Source organism: Mus caroli, chromosome 1, assembly GCF_900094665.2.
Source record: "Mus caroli chromosome 1, CAROLI_EIJ_v1.1, whole genome shotgun sequence".
Taxonomy (NCBI): domain Eukaryota; kingdom Metazoa; phylum Chordata; class Mammalia; order Rodentia; family Muridae; genus Mus; species Mus caroli.
Genome location: NC_034570.1, coordinates 162457196 through 162481000, shown reverse-complemented (window position 1 = coordinate 162481000; position 23805 = coordinate 162457196). Strand labels below are relative to the sequence as shown.

The following is a 23805-nucleotide window of genomic DNA, read 5'->3' as shown; positions in this document are numbered from 1 at the left end:
TGCCTCATTTGTCTCATGTAAATGTGGTATGTCTATGCAAAAGTGTACAGTCACTCTGTGTCTCAAAGATGGCTCAACGCGATAGATTCCGACCCTACAGCGACTCAGAAACAAAAGCAACTTCTGAGGGTATATTAGTGGCCCTCAAAGGGGCAAAGGTCAGCCATGTGGGGGTGGGGTGGGGGGTGAGACCAGCAAAGAGAAGAACTACATATGAAACCTAAGGCACAGGACCAGGGCCTGCTCCTCCCAGAAGAAGGGCTCATCTGAGGCTTCTGGAAGGGTCTCTGATCAGCTGGAACTGAAGGCAAAATGGGGTGTTCCTGGTGGTGTGCAAACATTGAAGCCGTTCTCAGGGTCAGGCACTTGCAGAGCTGAGCTGAAGCCCCTCATGGAGGTAGGGTGAGAATCGGATGCTTCTCCAATACTCCCTTCCCTCTTTCAGCCTGGCCGAGTGAGACCCTGGAGGAGGAAAGTCCCTGAGGTGTAGGGGAAGTGAGAATTATCACACTGGGCCTAGGCAGAAGGACAGAGCTAGGAGACAGCTAAGTGTGGCTTTGTTGTCTATATTTGCATGCTGAGCTCATGGCTTTTTTTCCCCCAGAAAATAAAATTACATCATAGTGTGTGGGGGTGTGGGGGTGTGTGGGAGTGTGTGTGTGTGGGGTATATTTGGGAAAGGCAGGAGGTGCTCAGGGGTCCAGCTGCTATTATACACAAGAGCGCATGGCCCTGGGCCAAGTAAAAGAGATTCCCCTGTTGCTGCCTGCCCCTGCCCCATTTTTATTCCTAGCGTGGATAAACTTGACCGTTTCCTACTGAGTCTCTGATCTATAAGGCTAGGAAGTAGAATTTCTAAATACCAAAGCGAAGTAGCTAAGAGAACTCAGAGGCCATAGGCCTTCCAAATCCCCCAATCCAAATTGATCTGCCTTCCAGGGGTCCTGGCCATCGTGACCAACCAAAGGTCAGAGGGCAGGAAAGTGACCCATTAGGAAAAAACGAGGATCTTCTCACAGTTTAAGGGGAAGAGTCCATACTCCATCCCAGTCCTGTCCCCATCCTAGGAGCCTTCCAGAACCCTAGTCCCCAGTCCCTGGTCCCTCCTGCTTCCCCTCCCCCTTTCCTCCCCGCTCCCCGCCCCCCGCCCCTCCCCGGCTCTGACATCACCGGCCAGTCGGGTGGGGTGAGGCGGTGCTGGGCTCAGGCTCTGCTCCACGGGCGGAAGAGGCGGCGGCGGCGGCAGGATCGGCGGCAGCGGTGGCAGGAGCCAAGGAGCAGGCTCCAGACGCTGCTTAGGAACCGGGGACCCGGGAGTGCCCGCACCCTGAGCTCTCAGCTCCGGAGGCGGTGAGAGGGGCAGAGGGAAGATGTGTCGTGGGGAGGAGGTAGATTGGGGATCTGGGTTTGGAGGGTCACGATCCCGGACGCAGGGGACAAATAGGGGAGCTTGAGGATTCAGACAGGTCCACGGTGTCAGGCTCCGTGGGGTCCTTCTCTGTCCATGCATCCAGAGACTGGAGTGTGTCACAGGCAGCGTGGCTTCATCCGCCCATTCCGTGCTGAACAGCAGTTTGGGAGTCCGACGGGGCCTGGGAATTAGGATGTAGCCTGCTTCCCGCCCAGCCGGCCGAGCCAGGCCAGCTCCCGCCCCTCCCTCCTCGCCTTAGCTTCGGACTCGCCTCTGCAGGCGTCCAGGCTCAGCTCAGCCCTGCTTCAGTTCCTCCGGCAGCAGGCAACTGGTCTGGGTACTCTCACACCCAGTTTACTGCGTCTGAGGAGAGTGGGATTGGTGGAAGCTTGCTCAGAGGAAAGGGCTGGGGATACATAGGAATGATGTAGCCAATATAAAGACCCTAATTAATTTTTAAAATAATCCGTGTCAATACCGACAGGGACACAAACACACCTTTAAGAAAAAAGAGACAGCCAACCACACAGTGACACACACCCATGTGACTTACACACATCCTCTCATACAAACCAAATCACAACATCCCTGCGCTAGGCATCCACCCACCCACCACAACCCGTTTGTTACCTCCCATGTGGAGTCTCCTTGACCAGCATCAGTCTTAACACGAATGTTCAGTAGTGGGTGGAAAGGGCCACTGTCCACAAATACACCCAGATTTTACAGTTTTAGTGGGCAATACCTCAAGGACTGGTGAGTCTGTGCTCTTACCTGGGTGAGGGGCTTCTTGTGACCTTTGTTGCTGACTGCCAGTTTAGAGCATAGGGTACCTGGGAGTGGCTAGAGCCTGGACATCAATATGGCCAAAGGATGGAGGAAGGAGTAGAAGCCAGGGAGCGGGTGAAAAGAATGAGTCAGCCAAGGATGGAACCCAAGTCAGGGGGAGAGAGAATGAGAGGAATGTGTGAGAAGACAGGGAGAACTGACCAGAGAGCCACAGAGAAAAGGAAAGAGGTGGCCAGAGGCACAGGAAGAGTACTGGAGAGGACTAAAATCTCAAGTTAGGGAGCCTTGTTTCTCTAGGTTCGTGTGTTTGGCCCCCCAGGCTGTATATTGTTTCTCTAGGTTGTGTGTCTGGCCCCCCAGGCTGTAGGAGCGATTAGCGTTAATTGCTCTTCCCTTTGCGGTTAAACACTCTTGTGGGGAGACCGCCAGCAAGCTCTAGGCTGCCAGCTTCCCTGGCCGCCTACTACTTGTGTGACACCTGTGCTCGGCAGGTGTACATACGCTGTCATACATAAGGGCACAGAGCCACACTGTAAAACACACACACACACACACACACACACACACACACACCTTCATGTACACTGTCAAGATGGCCAACTCCGCCGGCTGGTCAGTAGCCACCCAGTATGCATCAGTTCCTCCCAACCCGCTGCTCTCTTACGGAAGGCTCATCCCTTCCTTATGGTAGTTCTGGGTACTTAGGTGGGGACACAGAGTCTTACCAAGTTCAAATGTATCCATGGCTACCGCCAAATGGAGTGAGTAGGAAGAGCTGGGAGGCCTCAGTGCCCAGTAAAAGAATAAAAGGGGGGGGGGACTAGTTCAATGTAGAGTGCTTGCCTGTCAAGCCCAAGGCCCTGGGTTTTGGTCCTCCCAGGTGGGAGAGGGGTGGGAGACAAAATTACAAAAAAGACACCCCCCCCCCAAAAAAAAGAGAGTAACTGAAAGAGGCAGAATAAACTAAAGATGACTAGGGAGAGAGAAACTAAACCAGGAAGGGGAAAGCTGGGAAAGCTAGCTAGTCACACAGGGCTCATCCCCGCTCACAACCAGCAAGCCCTGCTCTGCCCTGCCTAATCCCAGGCCAGTTAGCTCTGGCTGCCTCCATCTTGGGCATGGCCCTTCCCCTTCTCAGAGGCAACCCGTTTTTCCGTTTTTTTTAGATGTACATTTTGGAGCCCTGCTCCTAGGCTGACCTTGGAAACCGTAAAACCTTCTTCATTGTTACAGGAAGAAAGAAGAGTGTCTGCTGAGATACCCAAAGCTAGATTAAAAGGTTGGGGGAAGAAGTCGGTTAAGATACTGAAAGAAACATACTGCTGGGGCTTTGGATTTGAGGCCCTGGTAGCTCCAGCCCGCCCTTCCCACCTGTTTCCTTGATTACTTCCTCCAGTTCCCAACTTGAGACGAGGCTGACTGAAGTGAGTGCCTAGGAATTGGCCTCCTGCTCCTTAGAGGGACCCTCTAGTCTCTGCATCTGTAATAGGATCGCTCCTCCCCGCACTTTGGCAGCTGTAGATGTGGAGGAAGGGGTGACATCTAATCCTTGGGCTTCCCTTTTACATCTCCTATCTGGAACCAAATGCTCTGGAAAAGGGGATAATCTACCAGAGTTTGACACTACCATTAGTGTCAAAATGCTCAGAAATTATTCTGCTGCTACCACCTCCACCACAGGTGGTTGGTTCTCTTGCTAGGCTGCTCTGAGCACACGCAAGGCTAGCTAGCATCTGCAGGCTTCCTGACCCTCACCTAAAGCATTCTCGGTGGTCAAGGCTATGCCTAGAGCCGGCTTAGGAGAGGCAGGCAGGGAGGGAGGGAGGTGTGAGGAAGCAGTGAACACAACACAGAGTGAGATGGGAGGGAAGGGGACTAACTTCCTGGCAGCCTCAGCTCAGGCTCTCAGTTCCTGCCCTGATATCCTGTCCCAAGAATGGCCTCAGCCCAGTGCTCCAGAGATGGGAAGTTTTTAGAGCCAGGAGAGGAGACTTCTCCTTAGGCCCTTACAAATCCTAAATCTTTGGGGAGGGTGAGAAAGGCAAGCTCTGCCAAGCCCCACCATAACCAGACTGACCGGCCAGGGATCATAGCAGCTGATGAGTGAAACCTGAAAGTCATGCAGAAGAGATTCTGCGCCCTAAAAAGTGTTCCCTAACTTCTCTGCCCTTGCCTCTTTCATAGCTGGCTGTAGGCAAATGGTAGCTCCAACTCCTTCACTGCTCCCTCAAGAGCCCCCCCATCCCCATTCTTTCTGGCCCTTAGCACTTCTCACACTTCCCATGGCAGGGTCATTGTTCTGATGACTGGGGGGTGGGGCACCCTGAACTGAGGTTGCTATGGTAACAGCTGAGTGGAGCCTTCAGCCTTGTGGAATCTGTGCTTGGTCCCTTGGTCCCCCCCCCCCCCCCACACACACACACACACACACACACACACACACACACACACACACACTGAATTCCTCATGTGCAGCCTTTCCCAAGGCCAACTCTCTTTTGTCATACTGGAGGCTCCCCTCACCCCTCTGGATGTGAGTCTATGTAAGCATACTCTTAACTGGCTCAAATACAAACATACAACTCACATAAGCTGGCAGCTAGTGCTGCACTGATCTCCACTACCAGAACATCCAAACACACCTACAGTATCTTCCACATCCCCCTTCTCACTCAGCAACATTCAAGCAAGTGCATCCCTGAGTGCACACACCATCTCTCCCGAGCCACTTTGTACACCCCCTGCCCACATTCCTCTCTAGGGCCTTCTTGTATGTTTTACTCTTGGAAAGCTCCTACCTACTGCCCCCAACCTTTGTGGGTGTGTGTGTTACACACATTAATCCCTTCCCGCCTACCACCCCAGTAGATCTGCGTTTTAGATCCAGAGCCCTAAATCTTAACTCCTCCCCAGAGATTCACACACGGCGCTACACACTTTCCTCCCACAGCAGCTCTGGTATTTACAAACTCCTCTTCCCTGTGACAGCAAGGCAGTGTGACCCCCCTTTCCAATGAGGGTTTGGCCCAAGTGCTTCATTTGAGGCAGGGTCTTCCTGTCTCCATCCTATGCTACTTTTCCAGCCCCCTCCAGCCCCTCCTCCAAGTCCCCTTTTCTGCCCTAGGATTATCAGTGGAGGCGGGGCTGGGCTCCGGAGCCTGCTGCTGTGACCTAGATTTCCAGGCAGAGATGGTTTCTGGTGCTGACAGTCAGAGAGCATTGTCCCTGGCCCTGCCTGGCAGGACCCCCGCTGGGCCCTTCTGTCTGGTGGCACCTGGGTGTGCAAGGAGAAATGTTTCCTGCCGATTCTTCTGGGGGTCGTGCTGGCCCCGCTGTCTGGCTTATTGTTTGTGTGTGTCACGGTGCCTGCCAACAAGGATGGCTTGTTTATTCTGGTCAAAGTAGGGGACTAGGAATAAGGACTTCTGGGTCCACACTTTACTGTGCAATGCCCATGGCTCTGCCTCAGTTCCTCTCCAACAGAGGCTAGAATCAAGGCAGACAGGTTTGACAAGCTGGCTCCTTTCATCTGCCAGCTTCAGCTCAGGGTTGGGTGGTCAGGTAGAAGGCCAGCCACTTCTTGCCCACCTTTTTGCCTAGTCACAGAACGTTCATGATGCTTACTGTTTTGGTGTTTTAATTTTCTGACTATAAAAAAATACATACTCATTGCAGAAAACTGGTCCTTATGTGAAACAAGGTTTTGCCTTGTAGTCCAGACTGACCTTAAACTTGCAGCAATCTTCCTGCCTCAGACTCCTGAGTACTGAAATTATAGGCTATGCTACTATGCTCAGATCCCTGATTTTAGCTTACCGCTGGAGTATTACATTTTATCAATCCACGTTCTAAAGGCTTAAAAAAACACACACTGGTGTTTTGCCTGCACATATATGTCTGTATGAAGGTGTCAAATCCTCTGGAACTGACAGGTGTGAACTGCCACGTGGGTGCTGGGCATTGAACCCAGGTCCTCTGGAAGAGTAGCCAGTGCTAACCTCTGAGCCATCTCTCCAGTCCCAGGTCTGAACTTTTTATTTTTGCCATAGTTCCTATCTTGGTGAAGGGTGTTGTTGGGTGTTTCCTCTCTCAACTAAGGATCACGAAGACATGGTGCAAAGGTCTAGGTCAGATCTAGCCATGCCTGTGGAGGCCAGACTCAAGGTAGCATCAAAGGCAGCCCTCCTTGCTGCCATATTCTGAAAGCTACATCTCAACTCCCCTCCCCCCATCACCCAGCCTGCCTGGGAACTGGGCAGGGGGCCAGAGCCAGCCGCTTGGTATTCTTGGGCGCGGGGGCTGCAGGCACAGCACAAAGGCTAGGAGCAAAGGCTGAGCTGGGCCCAGTAAATTATCAAGGGAGAAAATGGGCTCCACAAGGTGAGGGTAGCCCACTGCTCCATGCTCCCCTGAGACCTAGTAATCTAATGCATGAGTAAGCATGGAGGGGCCAGGGATCCTTCAGGCCAAGTAACAAGGCACACATGCAAAGGCATCAGTAGAGTGCTGGGAAGATGTAACGAGGGACCCCTGTGCTTCTGGGGAAGAATGGTGGGACACATGGGCTTGAACCAACCCTTCCAGATCCTTTTTAGCGCCTCACTGCTAGGCAAGCCTGTGACAGGGGGAGGAGTTGTAGGTAGGTGGGGCAATTGGGGAGGGGGTACTTAGGAGACTGTAAGAAAGTCTGGAGAATGTTGCCATGGTAACCGCCTCCTCAATCAGGGGAGCTGTTGCCAGGGTTACCGTTAAGGGAGGGAAAAAGACGAAAAAGATTGTGTATTGGTGAGTGTGTGTTATGACTTATCACTCTCGGCCCCACGCTAGCTCCTAGCTTTCCTAAGTTTCTTCTGTTATGCAGGGCTTTCCTTTTCTCCCTCCAGACCTGCTCATTCTCCCGGGCAGGACAAAGTGTGGGCGCATGTTGCTGGGGGTGGGAGTTAAGTCTCAGGTAAGTACTTGAAGTAAGTGACTCGGACCCCACAAGGTAAGCTCTGCTTGCTCTCTCTCCCTTTCTCCCTTTCCCCTCCAGTCATGGCAGAGTACGGAACTCTCCTTCAGGACCTGACCAACAACATCACCCTTGAAGATCTGGAACAGCTCAAGTCAGCCTGCAAGGAGGACATCCCCAGTGAGAAGAGTGACGAGATCACCACAGGCAGCGCCTGGTTTAGCTTCCTGGAGAGCCACAACAAGCTGGACAAAGGTTGTGGAGGGGGCACTGCCCATTCAGTAAACTGAAAGGAACACAAGGGGAAACCCCATGACAAGGCGGGATAAAGTGATTGGCCCTAGGACAGGAGTTGTCAGACAGGTTCTCCTACGGGCCTGAGCAGTACAATGTATGGTAGAACTCAAGACCACTGTTCTAATGTTCTCTTACCTATGTCTAGAGACTGCTGCCTTTTAGGGGTGAGAGGGAGACACTGGATTAGAGCAATGCCATGCAGCTGGGGCTCTCGGGGTCAACTGGCATTTAAGACGGCCCCAAATGCTAGCAGGATAGCAGGGAAAGGATTTGCCATGTATGCCTAACAGGAGGGCCCAGAGCTCACCTTGGAAGGGGAGAGCCAACCCCCCACCCCCAAGTTGCTGATGATAATAGACTGCCTCCAAAATCAAATGGTATGTCTGAGGTAGAACCCAGAGAACATGTTAAGCAAAAGAACACAGTCCACGTTAGCTGGGCTAAAAAATATTGGGTCTAAGGCAGCTGAGTTACAGGTGTGTGAAGCTGAAGTCACCCGAGCCCTTCCTATGAACGAGTCTGGCTAGTGTCTGACAGCAGGGAGGAAAGCCAAAGGACGAACTATTACAGTTAAGACTATTGCAACAATCAGAGGACAGGAGCCAGATGAAATGATGGCAATCTTAAGCCAGCCTGATGGTGTCAGTGCTTTCTGGCAGTTAGGTAACTTTCCTTACTGGCTCAGAATCTCTCTTTGATTGACCATAAATCTCACCTTCCTGTTGTGTGGTGTCTGGGACTTCTCCCCATACTCATCTGGAAGGAAAGTGGAAAGGACAGGGTGGGTGTGGGTAGTTTTGAAGGCAGTCTTTCTGTTGTCCCTTTCCCCAGGATGGGCTTGGTATCTAGCCCAAAGTCTGCATTTTCCATTTATACCCTAGAAGATCAAGGCTAAATACCTGTCCCTCTAAGGAGCAATGCTTTGAATTGTATTTGGCTGCCTCCAACTTTCTTTTCCTGGCTTGGTAGCCCCTTCTTTCACTGCTGTCCCCTCCCATAACCAATGTCAGCAACTCAGTTGTGGTTCAAGAATACCAGTTTGGACAGGGCAGAAGTTGACCTCTATAGCCTAGCTCTAACACAAGCTGCCTTCCTCCAGACAACCTCTCCTACATTGAGCACATCTTTGAGATATCCCGCCGTCCTGACCTCCTCACTATGGTGGTTGACTACAGAACCCGTGTGCTGAAGATCTCTGAGGAGGAGGAGCTGGATACCAAGCTAACTCGTATTCCCAGTGCCAAGAAGTACAAAGGTAAGAGGCCATACCGTTGGCGCAGCTCTACGTCTCCCTTCCCTGTCTGACTATATTATATATATAATATATATGTATGTATGCATGCATGTATATATATGTATGTATATACTATATATTATATATAGTATTTTACATGTATATACTATATATAATATTTATTTATTTACTTATTTATTTTGTTTTTTTGAGACAGGGTTTTTCTGTATAGCCCTGGCTGTCCTGGAACTCACNTTGTAGACCAGGCTGGCCTCGAACTCAGAAATCCGCCTGCCTCTGCCTCCCAAGTGCTGGGATTAAAGGCGTGCGCCACCACCGCCAGGCCTGACTGTATTTTTAAGAGTAGAAAGTCATTCTGGATTTGGGGAGAGGTTGATGCTTAATGGGCCTGCCTGCCTGGCAACCTCCATCCCTGGGCGCACCCCCTTTGTTTTTTTCAGACATTATCCGGCAGCCCTCTGAAGAAGAAATCATCAAATTGGCTCCCCCACCAAAGAAGGCCTGAACCAGGGGGAGGAAGAGGAGGAAGGCTGGATCTTCATCAGACCACTCCCTTCCCCATCCTCAATGGGAGGGGCTAGGGCAACCCCCTGCTCCGTACCCATTTACTAACTTGGTCCTAACCCTTACTATGCGCGTGTGTGTGCGTGTGCGCACGCTCTGGCTGTCTGTCTGTCTAGCTCATCTAGTTCCTCCTCCTCATGAGGGGATTGGAGGCAAGGGAGGGGGAGCTTAATTCCCCCCACTATAGGGGGAGGTGGACGCTTTTTCTATGTAAACAGAAATTGGCACATTCCTCCTCCTCTCCCCTTCCCTCCACTCTTCCCCCACATCTTTATGGAAGCAGAAAGGACCTGCATTTTCCTACACTGAGGAGCTATGGTGAAGATGAGGGATGGGAGAGATGGTTATATCTAAAGCAAACCAGTGGGGAAGGAAGGTAAAGAGGCCACTCAACCTCCACCTGGTAAGGGGAAAGAAAAGCCAGGATTCAGTGTTTGTATCTCTATGCTGGACTGGTTAGAAGCCAGCTTCCCGCTGTTCCCTTAGGCTGAGGTCCTGAGTGCAAATGGACCCTCCTTATGCCCTTGTTATGGGCCTGGGATGCGGATGAGCCAGAAATCTTAATGAGAAGACCACTCGATCCTTTCCTGGTCCCAAAGATCAAACCCCAATGGAGAAGCCAGCATTTACTGTCCCCCAACCTTCTGCTCTGGAGAGACGATCCTGGGACCATGCACTACTGAGCCTGAGCTAGGGACGTAGGCAGAGACAGGCCCACTTTCTGCTCCTCAGTTTCCAAATACAGACTGTTGGATAAACTGACCTGGAGCCTAGGGAGATTGGGGAATGAGATCCTTAGGTTTTAACCCCAACCTGCCCACAACCTACAGAGTATTGTAGGCAACCTTTCCACTCTCCAGTTTAGAATTCTCCAAGCAAGAAGTTAATTACAGTGTTTCCTTTGCACTGACCACCACCCTGATTCAATCCAGGAAGGACTGGTAACCTTTCTCATTTGGGTTTGTGGATGCCACACAGCCAAGTCACTAGAGTGCAGTGAGTGAACCCAGCCTCCTCCCTGTCCCAAGATGCCCTTCCCCATCTTGACCGTGCTAACTGTGTGTACATATATATTCTACATATATGTATATTAAACCCGCACTGCCATGTCTGCCCTTTTTTGTGGTTTTTAGCATTAACTTATTGTCTAGGCCAGAGCGGGAGTGGGAGGGGGATGCCACAGAAAGGAAGTGGCAGAGCCAAATTGTTAGAGTCCAAACAGAAAAGAACACATTTCAACAAACCACCACAAATGTTACTTTTACATGTGAGCTAAGAGACAATTTAGAGAAAGATGAAAGTAGGTGCTTTTAGGATGTGGGAGCAAAACTTCACAGGGAGGGGGAGGACTGGCTGTCAGAAGAGGGTTCTTGAAGCCAGACTGACTAGAGCACCCTCAGTTCCTAGCTGAGCCCAGTTTGCCCATCTCTGGCCACTGCTGCAGACACCTGCCTTAACACTCACACCTCGAAGACTCCAGTTTTGCCTTAAAGGTCCTTCCTAAGTCTCCCTAGTCTTGCCTGGCATCTCCTTTAAGACAAGAAATCCTTGTACAACTGGGAGAAAGGAACTCTGGGTAACATCCTTCCTTCTAGGGTGTTCCATGGGAGCAGGAGTGAGACGGTACTTTCCTTATGGAAGAGGGAGGAGACAGGGTGCTTCTCAGAAGCTTCTCTGTAAGGCAAAAACCAAACCTTAAACAGACTAACCTGCCCTAATATACTCACCCCCTCGTGCTGCTGTGAGGTTGCTCCTAGCCTGTGCTCCTCTGTCTGCAGCGTGCACAGCCTTGTTCTAACCCAGGAATAAAGGTGACTGACTCTACTGTACCTGACTGATTCTAGAATCTCTGTGGGTCATTAAGTTTGGGAAGCTCTGAATGACTGGGAGGGGGTGTGTAGCCATGTTTTCCCTAACACCACTCACTGCAGTATAGAACAAGGGACTAGAAAACACCCCCAAAGAAAGTGCCCCATCTCTTAAGTACCACTGACATTAACAGACCTATTTCCCTTACAACATTCTTCTATGGCTCAAGCACTAGAAACAGGAATATCCCAGACTTCACTTTTTAAGTCTGAGCAAAATCAAGTAATGTTATCTGGAAGGAATACACTATGTACTCTATCACAATAAATGGACCACACACCACACAAAGCAGCAGTCAGGGGAAAAGCTTTACTGAGAAAAAATACAACAAATTCCAGAGTGCATGGTTTTAAGCCCACCTCATCATCCCTCTAGCAGTGAGGACATAAGACTACTACTCAGTTACCACACAGTCCCTGCTCACGAGGGAAACCCAGGAGCTGGCGTCTGGCCTGCGCTGCTGAATGGGGTCAAGAGGAAAGAGTGTGTAGGATACCACCCTCCGCTCTCTCTCTCCCACTTCCAGCCCACGGTGCAGGCCTCCTGACTGGACCTTGTGAACACCGGGGGCACAGGAAGAGCAGCACAAGCATTTAGGGTAAGAATTCCACAGGGACTTTCATACTCAGTGGCCAGTGCTGAAGACAGGGCTCTAAGCCCCAGGCACCAGAATAAATCCTCCAATTACTGGCCTGTCCCTCGATTCCCAGGAAGCTCTCCCTTCATCCTTCCATTAGGAAGGGAGCTGGTGTGGAGTTGGATGCTTAAAGAATCAAGCAGCTAAAGGGAGGGGGCGAGTGTGCTTTCTGTTGTACACAGAGCCAGGAGACAGTCTGTAGCAGTGACGCCCCTTCCTGAAGTCACACTTCAGTCACGTTTTACAGACAGGCCAGCCTCTAATGAGAGGAGCAATCTTGGGAGCCCCCACAGACTTACAGAAATTAGGAGACCTGAGGCAAAGTTGAGAAGAATTTGTTTTTCTAAAGCTCAGCACTGAGGCAGAGAAGGGCACAGCTGACTGTGCTTCCACCCTTGAGCCTTGGGAAAGCTACAGGTAAGCCCTAGGCTCTGCGAGCAGCCACGAATCATCTGACCCACATCACCTCTTCAGCATCACTTGCTCGTTTGCTCTTCCTTTCAGCCCCTTTATTGCATTGGATTCATAGAGAATATATAGGTATTTAAACTTCTGACAATAATTTTAACTTGATACATCCAAGTTTAACTTGCTTTTTAATATATTTATAGATATAAAAGTAGGCCTCTAACAGTGATAGGGACAGGGAAATTGCCGCCACTGAACAGTTAAAAAAAAAACCAAGAGGTAACTTCTTCCTGTTCTTTCTCCTCTTGTCCCTCCCACGTCTCCTCAGCCCCATCCCAGCCCCCATTTAGAGGGCGCTGGATGACAAGAGAGTGAAGGAGACGGGCAGCAGTGCAGAGCACTGCGGTAAGGTCAGAGAGTAAGTGTTGTGGAAGGGAGAGCAGAGTGCTGGGGTGGCTGGGGGCTCTTAAGAATTTCCCAGAAAAACAGGATCCTGGGATGGGACGTGGTTGCTTGGGCAAAAAAACAACACAACTGTCAGACTTCTTAAAAAACAAAGGAAAAAAAAAGGTGAAACCCTAAGCCAAAGAGAACGGTATGCCCAGCCTTCTCTCTGGCCTATTGGTACTGTACCCCCCCACCCCCAAAAGAAACAAGGGAGGTCAAAGAAAAAGAAGCCCCACTTCCTATCCAAGCCCGCTGACAAAGGCTTCAGGGAGAGGCCCGTTTCTCTGAGTCCTTTGCACCTTCCATGGAAGCTCATTCAGGCTCCGTCTCATCTCTCACTTCTAGGGGCTCTCTGCTGGTTCCGTCTCCTGTGCTCTGTCCTCCTCAGGTATCTTTCTTTTATTTAAACAAAAAGTCCAAAGTGCATTTCTGTTGAATGTAGGGGCCTGGGACTGAAAAAGAGTTGCCCAGGCAGGATCGGGTTGGCAGCCCCAGCCCATCCCTCCTAGGTTTGGGGCCTCAGGATGGCATGCACTGCACCCGGTCAGGGCCCTCCTCCTCGTCGGATGTGTCTGAGGAGCTGGGAGACTCATCAGAGTCCGCATCTGTGGCCCCAACCCCAGGTTCTCGCCAGCGCTGTAGGATGGGAAATCCTTGTTAGTAACGTCCTTGGATCAAGGACAAGACTGTTAGATCTAGGTTGGGCCAGGAATCGGCAGCACTTCTTTTTTCTTCTAAATTAAATAACCTAGGGCGGCCTGTTGACTCTCAACCCCCCAGCCTCCCTGGTAGCTTACTACTGTACCTGGCTCAGAGTTTCCTTAAAAAGCCAGACAGCAAATGTTTTATGAGGCCATGTGGTCTCTGCTGGAACTGCTCAGCTGTCTTTGCACCATGAAAGCAGTCACAGATAAATAACACCGAGGAGTGTGGCTGCGCTCTCAATAACAATGTGTGGGTCTGTGGCTTGCTCTAGACCTCTTTTAGCACGGCAGTTAACACAGGTCACCTGAGCAAGTATTTCTTCTCTACTCTCCCCGACCCTCCAGCCACTGCAACTATAAAGCTACTCCTCTGCATATATGGTGACAGAGGACAAAAATCACACACCACCTCCTTTCTACTAGTTGCTCTAATGGGGATAAAGGCCAATGGACACCCAACCAAGATCACTCCATTCCTCTTTAAAGCAGTAAGAAGTGTGCCGTGAACCTTTTTAGCCTTCTTTAAAGGAGCACAGTCCTTGAGAGCCCACTTCCAACTGAAGCTTACCCGATGATGGCGTCTCTGTCTCAGATGATGCATAAGGAACCACAGCATGTGACTATCAAACAGATCAGTGTGGTGCAAGCTGTCTTCATCCCGCTCTCGTTTGTTCTTCTTGATCACCTGGAACCCGAAAGTGTTGGGAGAAGGGATATGAATATCAACTCTGAGTCATCAACAAGACTGGTGCTGCTGTTTGGATGACTGTAACCCAGCACTTGAAGGTAGAGTTAGAATTACAAATTCAGGGCCAGCCTGAGCTAAGCATTGAAAGTCTGTCTCTGAAAACCAAGGATATTCAAGGCGCGCGCGCACACACACACACTCGAGCACATTCTTCTGTCCCAATAAATCTTAGTGATAACAAGCTAATATAGAGCTAGATTAGATTAACAAAGGATGCCCAAGGTCGGCCACTGAGAAGGTTGGGTGCTTTAATGTAAAATATCTTCTCCTGAAGATGCTTTCTACCTTCTAAGCAGAAGCACTTCAGAGCTCAGGCCTGTCCCCAGAGATGAAGGGAGAAAGGCAGAAGACAGTGTTAGAGCAATGCCTTTAAAGAGCTGAGCAACAGTTATTCCTTCCTATGACAAGGAGGAACACAAACAGTTACATGTACAAATAGAAACAAATGTCTTCAGCTAGCCACTTACATCCTTTAACCCTGTCAGCTCAGTGGAAGCTTCAGCTGTCGGCGCCCAGATCTTCACATCATGGTCTAGGCCACTGGTTGCCAAAACAGGTAGATGAGGATGGGGCTCGAGACAGTTTACCTGGTTTAGGAGAAAAGCAAGCACAGGCTCAGGAGCATGAGGTAGTATAGTTTACTGGGTTGAAGCAGGTCCCCCCACCTGAGCCTGACCCAAATAGCCCTGGCAGTAGAGGAGATACAAACTGGATACAAAACCGGCCTGTCTAAAGCATTTCCAATATTTAGAGGAGGGGAGGCTGCATCCCTAGACACAGCCCCCAGCAGGTGGTGACGGGCCATACTTACTGCCGGCTTCATAAGGTAGTGAGGTACAGACCCATTCACTACACAATCTAAAGTTCCAACTTGCCCAAGGCTGGAGAAAACAAACAAACAACCCTCTTCAAGTGGCTTTCATCAAGTGACATTTTTTTTTTTTTTTCAAAATTAGGAAAGCAGCAGCTGCCACTGCACGTCCAGAGAAGATGCAAAGAACAATTATCTGCACAAAGCACTGTTCACTAACTGAAGGATGTCAAGGGCTGGGAGGAAGATGAACTGGGGCTGGAGATAGGAAGGGGGTTCCTGTCTGTTTAAGAACTCTGTATCATAGAAGGCAGGCAACACCTTGCTACCTACTCTAAGGGCACAGTAAAGCCCAGCTACAGAAAAGCACAAGGTAACAATGAGATTTTCCACTGAATCACTATCAGCCACCTTCACTCACTGAACAGTAGAGAAAAAAAAAAAAGAGTGGATGCAGACATTTGGTCTCAGACAGTTTTCTTTTGTCTGAAAGCACCATGCCCTCTGCTGTCTGACTTGAAGTCATGAACTTCCTAACAGCAGGGCAAGGCAGGGCAAGGCAGGGCAAGGCGGGGCAAGGCAGGGCAAGGCGGGGCAGAGTGGGATAGGGTAAAGCAGTTCCCATCCCCACAGGAAGAGCCAGTCCCAGATCTAGCTGCTAAAGCATTTTTGGGCTTTTAGTCAGATGAGGAACAGATAGGAAAGGCACCCGCCTTGCAGCTGCTCTATAGTCCAAGAAAATAAACCCTGGCAAAAAGCTGTGCTAGTTTCCTCTGGACCAACCTTAGCTGCTATGCCTGCACACTCAGAGTATAGCTAAGGAAAAGGTAAGGCAGGCATGGAGAATAAAGATGACTTCATTTTCCTTAATCATGAGTTCACAAATAAAACAGGCTAGAGAAGGCCAAATCTAAGTCGGAGTTTAAGAGTTACACAGAAAGCCCTGTTTTCTATTCCATTCCTATTTCACACAGGGGCTTACTGCAGTTCATTTTAGACTATGTACTTGGGAGCCGGAGGAAGCACTAGAGAACAAACTCCAGTACATGAATGGTATCAATAGATAATCTGATGACTTACACAGACAAACCTGACCTCATGCATCCATTCATTTGTTCATGAAATCTTACTAAAGACCTGTCCTCTTGAGTTACCTCTGCTTTATCAACAAGTCGATAAAGGAACGATTCTTGGGGCCTAAGCCTAAGGACAAAGCCAACGAACGGCAAGAGGATGAAAGAATAAACTTCATACAATACCTGAACTGGAGCCTGCAGGAGCAGACAGAGAACCTCTGGGCCAGGGGACCAAGGGGCCTGGTCACTTCACCAGACCTGTCTCAACGCCAGCACTTATTCTGTCAATAATGCTTGCACAGAGAAAAGAACTCTGGCCTTAGAAGACTGGGCGAGGGGTGTAGGGGGTGGGATAGAGCATCCAAATGCTCTTGGGAGAGTGAGGAGGTGTTCTTTGGCATCATCTCCCACTCTCGTTCCTGTGGAGATGAATGGGAACAAAGAAAGGATCCCAAAACAAGGATTAGGAGACCTGGGCAAGGTGTGCAATAATATCTTAAGATCCCTCTGATGCTAGCAATCTACTTTATGATATAGAATGCTTCATCATCTATGCCTAGACTAGAGCCCGGTAACCTCCACTGCTGGAAGGTTGTAACAAAACCAAATGATCTCAGAGAGAACTAGGTAAGAATCATAGGGGTCATTCTGCTCACACAAAAGCAAGAACAAGTAAAGAAACCCTCTTCAGGGGTCATCACTACATCTCTTAAAATCATAAAAACTCTGGCCTAGGACCTACCTAACCGTCCCAAGCAGATGCTCTTCCCCACCGAGCACTGGATGAACCTCTGAACCTGGTACCCGCGGAGCTGAAGTACGCTGGCCAGCGGAATGCTTTGCTTCTGGAGCAGAGCGCAAGACAACAGTTTAGCATCACCAGTCCTTCTGGACTTACTATGTGCGAACTGCAGAATTTTCATTAAGACTCCAATGTTTTGAACTTGTTACCTACAGGTGACAGAGGAGGGGCTCTGAAGGAATGGAAACTGAAGTAGAGAGCCTCTTACATTCAGGCTACAGAAGACAATCTATTTGTCCTAGGTCCAAACAATTTAAAGGAAACCAGAATAAAATATCAACTATCCTCAGAAGCAGACCAAGGAAACAAGAAGAAATGGGGTCCTGACCGCCAAGGAAGCACTTTCAGCTTTAATCCACTTCTGGTAAGCATCACCAAGTCAGAGCTGGACCTGAGGTTCCAACTTACAAGACTGAAAAGGATGAGAGGTCAAGCAACTCCGTCACTCCTGAGAGAATTTAGGTAAGCAAGCCATCTTGGATAATCAGTAAAGGAATCTTCCAAACTGTCTCTTCCCTTTCTTCAGTGACTAAAACCCTTGTTTAACTAGAAGGCTATTTAACTCTTTCCTAGTGCTAGAACGGGAAGATAATGGTAATCGAGATGCATCAGAAGAGTGCACCACCCCTCAGACCTTAACTTGATTTTCCCGATTCATTCTTTCTTTCTTTTTTTTTTTTTTTTTGAAACAGGGTTTCTGTGTATAGCCCTGGCTGTAGACAGGGTGCTTGTAAAACTCAAATGCCAGGCAGACAATAATGTGACAATATTACCTAGCAGGCTACTCAGCTGTTCTCTCCAAGAAAAACATGTATTATTCCATTTGCTTTCCTTTCTGCATCTACACAGGTGCATTGGGTGTGTTTGTACCCATTTAACAACAGGCATGGCACGTTATCCCTAAATACAGCACGCATCGGTTAAGTCCAAGGATATTCTCTTAAATAGTGCATTAAATGTTTAATATTGAATTCCATGTCATCTAACTTACAAACTTTACTCTTATTTCCCCAAAATGTTTACAACATTTCTTCTAAAATAAATAAAAATAAATGTGCATCTAGCTTTTCTCTGCTGACCCGGGAATAAGCCAAGGTCACCTTACCTTACTTAAAGAGACAAGGCACAGAGACATCTTGTTTTGACATTGTATAGGAAGGTTTGTCCCAAATTCATGGTTTCTTTTTTGGAAAAAGCCCATGCTTAAGAATTTTGCTCAGGCCGGGCGTGGTGGCGCACGCCTTTAATCCCAGCACTCGGGAGGCAGAGGCAGGCGGATTTCTGAGTTCGAGGCCAGCCTGGTCTACAAAGTGAGTGCCAGGACAGCCAGGGCTACACAGAGAAACCCTGTCTCGAAAAAACCAAAAAAAAAAAAAAAAAAAAAAAGAATTTTGCTCAGGGTATAAAATCCCCCTAAAATCCTTTAAAAGGGCAGAAGGAAGGAATAAATTATTCCTTCAAAATCTCAGCAGCCTCAAGGCATAACCCCTTTAGTGTAGCTATGTGGGCCTCTAAAACAAGTTACCATACAGCTGAAGTGACAATGTGGTGACCTACCTAAGACCTGCCTTACTGCCCAGAGACACTAGGGGGACAGCCAGTCCAGCATCGCATACTCACCACACCTCCCTTGTCCCCTTCCATGAACTGAATGATCTGGCAAGATGATTTCTCCCAGAGGAAGATGTGCCCGCAGTCACTACCGCTCACCACAAACTCACTCTTGGGGCCATAGAAATTGACGCCTTTTACTGAAATGATAAATGAGGGAAGAAACCACCTAAGCCTTGGCACTGGGCCTGTATTTATTTACCTCACTGAGAATTTAGTAATTCACTGTCTCTGAGTCAGCCAAATACCAAATACTTCTTTTCATTGCTATAAAACAAGAGAGTGTATGTGTGACAGACAATGACTAGAATCACACCAGTTACAGAATGCCTTCGCATTCTCTCAAAGTGCTCTATCAGCTGCAAGAGTCTGCTGTCCCTGGGCAACAGTCCTATTCATTTATACTTTACCAGGTATAGGCCTCAAAATAATAGCTTATCTGTAATTTCAGCTCTGCCCACCCTGAGCCCTAAGATTATTCTTGGTATGTATTTTTATTTATTTTTAATGTTTTAAAATAGTTTATTTTTATTTTATGTACACTGCTGTTCTGCCAGCATGTATGTCTCTGTGAGGGTGTCAGAGCCTCTGGAACTGGAATTACAGACAGTTGTGAGCGGCCCTGTGAGTGCTGGGAATTGAACCCGAGTCCTTTGGAAGGACAATCAGTGCTCTTAACTGCTGAGCCATCTCTTCAGCCTCCTTGGTATGGATTTTACTGGTACTCAGTCATCAGCTGATCTGAGACTGACAAATGTATGTGGTATAGTCACACGCACCAAAAGCACATGAACAAGAAGTCACCACTGCAGAACTAAGTAAAAGCACCTAAGTCACTGCAGAACTAAGTAAAAGCACCTAAGTCACTGCAGAACTAAGTAAGTCTTTAGACTCTGTCAATGACAGGAGTCCACCTATTAAAGCCAGTTCCACATACCAGCCACAACACCGACACTTTTCCTTTTGCTTGCCCACGTAATGAAATCCAAATACAGACCCCTGCCCCTCTTTCCTTCTTACCTGTTCAAGAGAGGTAGTAAAGGTTACTAGTGGTTCCAGATCAAATGGTGACACGCAGCTGAGAGGAGTGGTGCCAACAAAGTGCAGGAATTCTTTACCTTCTCTACGTTAGAACCAGTTAGGATACTTTAAAAAAATTCCAATGCTCCGGCTTCGTCCAGCACCAGTTAAATACAATGTGTGTGGGAGGAGGCAGGCATCAGTGCTCTTTTATTAAGACTGAAGTGAGTCTAGAGAGCCCCAATGTTTGAGAACCAGACACAGAACTCAAAAGCTAAACTTCACTGGAAACAGGCCAGATATTACCACTATTCCTCCTACTTTGCTTTATTCAAAAGAATCATTCCCTTCTCTCCTCTGAAGATGCACTCTTACCCACATTATATGTAATTCAGCACTGCAGCTTTCTGTGGCTTTTTTAAAGGACCTCTGTGCCTACTCTACAGTACTTGAAATTACAGAAAACAAGTCTAGCTTCATGCTTAAAGCAACTTTAGCAACATCACTGCAGTGCAGATGGTACTGAGCGCTCCTGAATCACACTGAACAAAAGAAAATCCCAGCCCAACTAGGGACAACTTCTCACTGCCCAAGGTGACACAGGCAGTCTACTTAGGAAGTTCCCACTTACACAATGGAGAAATCAGATAATGTGGGTTGTCACCGTGACTTGGGTCACAGAAACTTGGGAAGGCAGACTGACCTGTAGCATTATTTCTATGACCTTTATATCTCTTAATATACTGGGCCCCATCACTGTGAGAAGAGTTGAAAAGGTAAATGTCTTCATCATTGTAACTGGCCAGGAGCTCTGCCAAGAACAAGAACACAGCAATGAAGGCAAGGACTGAAAAGTGCAGGGACCAAGAGATTTGGGGGAATGGGAGATGGTCTGGGATGCGGTTTCTAGGTACCCAGATACGGCATCCATCTTAGTTTGGAGCAGCAGGCATGTAAGGTCTACAGTGAACACATTAGCAGCCCAGGGGCAGAGACACTGAGGAGATCACACCCTTTAACGCACTAGTGAATCCAAGGTGTAAGGACAAGCCTGGGAACTGCATTTCCAAGGGTCGTCTGCTATAGTCCCACGACATGCTCACCACCTGCAGCTATTCCCAGCTGTTCCACTGAGCTACAGTACAGTGGTGAGCACTGGAGGGCACATGCCTCACTGGCTCAGCAGCTCCCTAAGCAGAGGAAGCACGCCAGCCTAGGAGCTAGGCCCTGCACACGTACCTGTGCCGTCGTGGCTGTACACAAGACAGGTGATGTTTGCTTTGGACTCACTGTTCACCTGCAATAAGGAGCAGATACCGACTGATACCCCCACCCCCACCCCATGTTATACCACCTTTGGGAATAGGTTTTTCTAGAAAATCTCTTATATCTTTCCCCAGAGACAGACAGAGATAAATAGAAAGAAAGAGGTGGGGGGGGGGGGGGCTGTGAGCGAGTGAGAGTGAGGTATATAACTGAGGAAACATATCCACCTTAATAGCAGAGTCTTACTGAGGCCCTGTCTTGGTTCTCTTCTGGGTGCTAGCCATTTCAGTTGCATTATCTCATTAGGCCACATGATGGTACAAATCTCCATTTTGTTGCTGAGAACATTAGACTAATAGAGGTCAACTGGCTGCCTAAGATCATACAACTTTTTAAGTGAGAAGCCAGGATTAAATCTGTCTGGTTAAAATCTCTTCACATTATGGCCAGTAAGTTTGAAAGCAGCTCAGGATAAGGTCAGGGGGGGGGGCCAGGAGCCATTGCCCTTCGTGAATCTTACCAAGTGGTGAGGACAGAATTTTTTCAGGACTCCGTTGTTCTCATTCTCATCAATTTTCCTCTGGTCATAAATCCTATAACGAAAGAAGCAATCACAGTGTCAAGACTTACAGCGTGACCCCCTGCAGAGTTGTAAGACAAAGGCTTTTCCCTACCCAGCCTTTGGTTTATTCTCTTTAGCAAAGGTGTCTCCTCTCCTATCCATTTTCTTTCTTTCTTTCTTTCTTTCTTTCTTTCTTTCTTTCTTTCTTTCAATATTTATTTATTTATTATATGTAAGTACACTGTAGCTGTCTTCAGACACTCCAGAAGAGGGCATCAGATTTCGTTACGGATGGTTGTGAGCCACCATGTGGTTGCTGGGATTTGAACTCAGGACCTTTGGAAGAGCAGTCGGCGCTCTTAACCACTGAGCCATCTCTCCAGCCCCCAATTCATTTTCAAACGCTACCTTATCTAGATATTTTCCACATCCTTTGCCATCAGGGTTTCTCAGTGCCCCGGAGCTCACCAGTTAGACTAGACTGGCTGGCAAGTAAGCCCCAGGGTCCTCCTGTGCCTCCCTCTCCAGCTCAATCTACAAGATCAGTCTCCACATGTTTAAGTGTGTTCTGGGGATCAAACTCAGGCTCCGTGTCAGAGTTAGGCATTGTATGGGTTGAACTATCTATCTCTTATGCCCCATTTAGAGTTCATTCTCACTGAAGCAACTAATATTATACTTTTTATATGTATGCTACTTATCCCAAAGCACATATGGACAGAGGCCATGCTTTATACAAGGCAATAGGTTTTTAAGATTTGTTTTTATTTTTGTGTGTGAGTGTTTTGCCTGCATGTGTATATATGTGCATCGCATGCATAGGTGTAGTGCTGCAAAGGTCAGAAGAGGGCACCAGATCTCCTGAAACTGGAGTAAAGATATGGTTATGAGCTGCCATGTGGGTATGACAAACTGGACCCAGGTCCTCGAGAAGAAATGTTCATAATGGCTGAGCCATTGCTCCTTCCCTCCTTCCTTTAACTTTTTTTGGATAATTTTCTCTCTCATAAGCCACAAAAACTATCACCAAACCGCCAATCTCCTGAAGTTATCTGTAGTCAACTACTGTCAAAACGTTGAATAAAAAGGTCCAGAAAAACAAAAAGCCAATATACTAGTTTTAAATAACTTTCATTATAGTGTTTCTCTAGCATTCTACTTTACTATTGGTCATTGGGCTAATCAACCACTGTGCCTAACTTCTAAACTTCCACAGGTTTATGTGACACACACACACACACACACACAACACAGAGTACCTTTTGGGTTCAGTATTATGCAGAGGTTTCAAAGCTAACTAGGGAATACATCCACTATAAATTAGGGAAAGTTGCTGTCCTTTCTTTTGATGATAAAATTCCATTACCATGCTTTAACTATTACATCTTCTGACATCTGGAAATCTACATTAAATCTGTGTCTCTTACTTTGTAGTTTAGACTTACATCTACTTAACAGACACTGTTTAGGCTGTCCAAAGCAAACTCATTTTCCTTCTGAAATGAAACCCTTTCTAAATCTATCCCTGTCCCTTCAGTCTCTGTCAATGACACTATCCCTAACACAAATGGCCAAACTAGATACCAGCTTGTTCATGCACAATCTCTTTCATTAAGATGCTTATTTTTATGAATTTTGATAATTTCATGTATGTATTCAATGTGTTTTCTATCATGTTTACCTCCCACCCCTCCTTGAGCATTTTCTGTCTTCTCTAACTAATTCACTTCTTGCCAGTTCCTCTCCTTGGGTATGCTGTTTTGGTTGTATCTGCTCTTCCCACTTCCCTTCATCATATTCTGTCTACACTACTATGATATTTCTTCTGATTTTTCTGCTCATGTTGCCATCAGAATTGTATCCAAAATGCAAACTGTCATGTAAGCTCCCTCCTTAAATCTCTTCACTAAATGTCTGAACACTTTACTGGAAAACCAAACCAAACTTCTTAGAACAGCTGCCTACAGCTTCCTTAACCCTATACATTACACACCTAACAAGCCAAAGGCAACAACAAATCTATGCTCAAGCTATGGTGGCCCACACTTCCAATCCTAGCACTGGGGACATAAAGGCAGGAGTAAGAGTTTATAGCCGGCATCAACTACACAGAGCACAAGGCTAGCCTATGCTACAGAAGATACTGTCTCAAATTTATGAAGAAGGAAAGCCTCTTCTACGCTTCCTGCAACACACATTGTTATCACATACTGCCTGCCATACCTCTCCCTATATTGTTCTTCTTATCTCAAATACTAATTACCCAACGGTCTTTAATACTTTCTGTAGACTAACAAAAGCTACAATACAACATAGTGAAATGTTTTCCAGTGTGTTTTAGTTTGGCTTTAGTTCAAATAATTAGTCACTTGAATAATACTGTGTAAGTTACATATACCTTATATATTTTCCTATACCATAGGTGCTAAAATAAATGAATCGATATATCAATATCTAAACATTCTGCATAAAAAGAATACCCAAGAAAATGGCTATATTACTCCTAAGTTTATCAACTGTCATTTTTTTCCCCTCTTAACTAAGTTTAAATCAACAGCTCTTTTTTTTTTTTTTTTT

At 47.7% G+C, this 23805-nt stretch overlaps 2 protein-coding genes across 4 annotated transcripts in view; one reads left to right on the top strand and one right to left on the bottom strand.

The window, feature by feature from the left end:
* Positions 1-1139: 1139 nt before the first annotated feature.
* On the top strand, positions 1140-11096 carry Pea15 (proliferation and apoptosis adaptor protein 15). Its single transcript, XM_021171673.1, has 4 exons — positions 1140-1350; positions 7233-7406; positions 8548-8703; positions 9144-11096. Exons 2-4 carry the CDS (start codon positions 7235-7237, stop codon positions 9206-9208), a joined length of 393 nt encoding a protein of 130 aa, XP_021027332.1. The 5' UTR covers positions 1140-1350; positions 7233-7234; the 3' UTR covers positions 9209-11096.
* Positions 11097-11425: 329 nt separating this feature from the next.
* Dcaf8 (DDB1 and CUL4 associated factor 8) overlaps positions 11426-23805 on the bottom strand; it is a 48446-nt gene continuing 36066 nt past the window's right edge. For 2 of the 3 annotated variants that reach the window (XM_021171660.2, XM_029468223.1), the window contains exons 8-14: positions 21187-21259; positions 20640-20697; positions 20104-20211; positions 18390-18520; positions 14548-14667; positions 13901-14017; positions 11427-13264 (exon numbers count right to left, since the gene is read on the bottom strand). In XM_021171660.2, coding sequence (XP_021027319.1) covers positions 13148-13264; positions 13901-14017; positions 14548-14667; positions 18390-18520; positions 20104-20211; positions 20640-20697; positions 21187-21259 — 724 coding nt within the window. In that variant the 3' untranslated portion in view covers positions 11427-13147. Of the gene's footprint in view, positions 13265-13900; positions 14018-14547; positions 14668-18389; positions 18521-20103; positions 20212-20639; positions 20698-21186; positions 21260-23805 lie in introns of all 3 variants that reach the window. The other variant, XM_021171652.1, reaches the window with a different exon arrangement.

Bases quoted from the DNA above. Each gene is read 5' to 3' on its own strand.
- Pea15 (XM_021171673.1), top strand. From the start codon at position 7,235: ATGGCAGAGTACGGAACTCTCCTTCAGGACCTGACCAACAACATCACC. The intron at 7,407-8,547 runs GTTGTGGAGGGG...GCCTTCCTCCAG, and splicing joins CCACAACAAGCTGGACAAAG to ACAACCTCTCCTACATTGAG. The intron at 8,704-9,143 runs GTAAGAGGCCAT...TGTTTTTTTCAG, and splicing joins CAGTGCCAAGAAGTACAAAG to ACATTATCCGGCAGCCCTCT.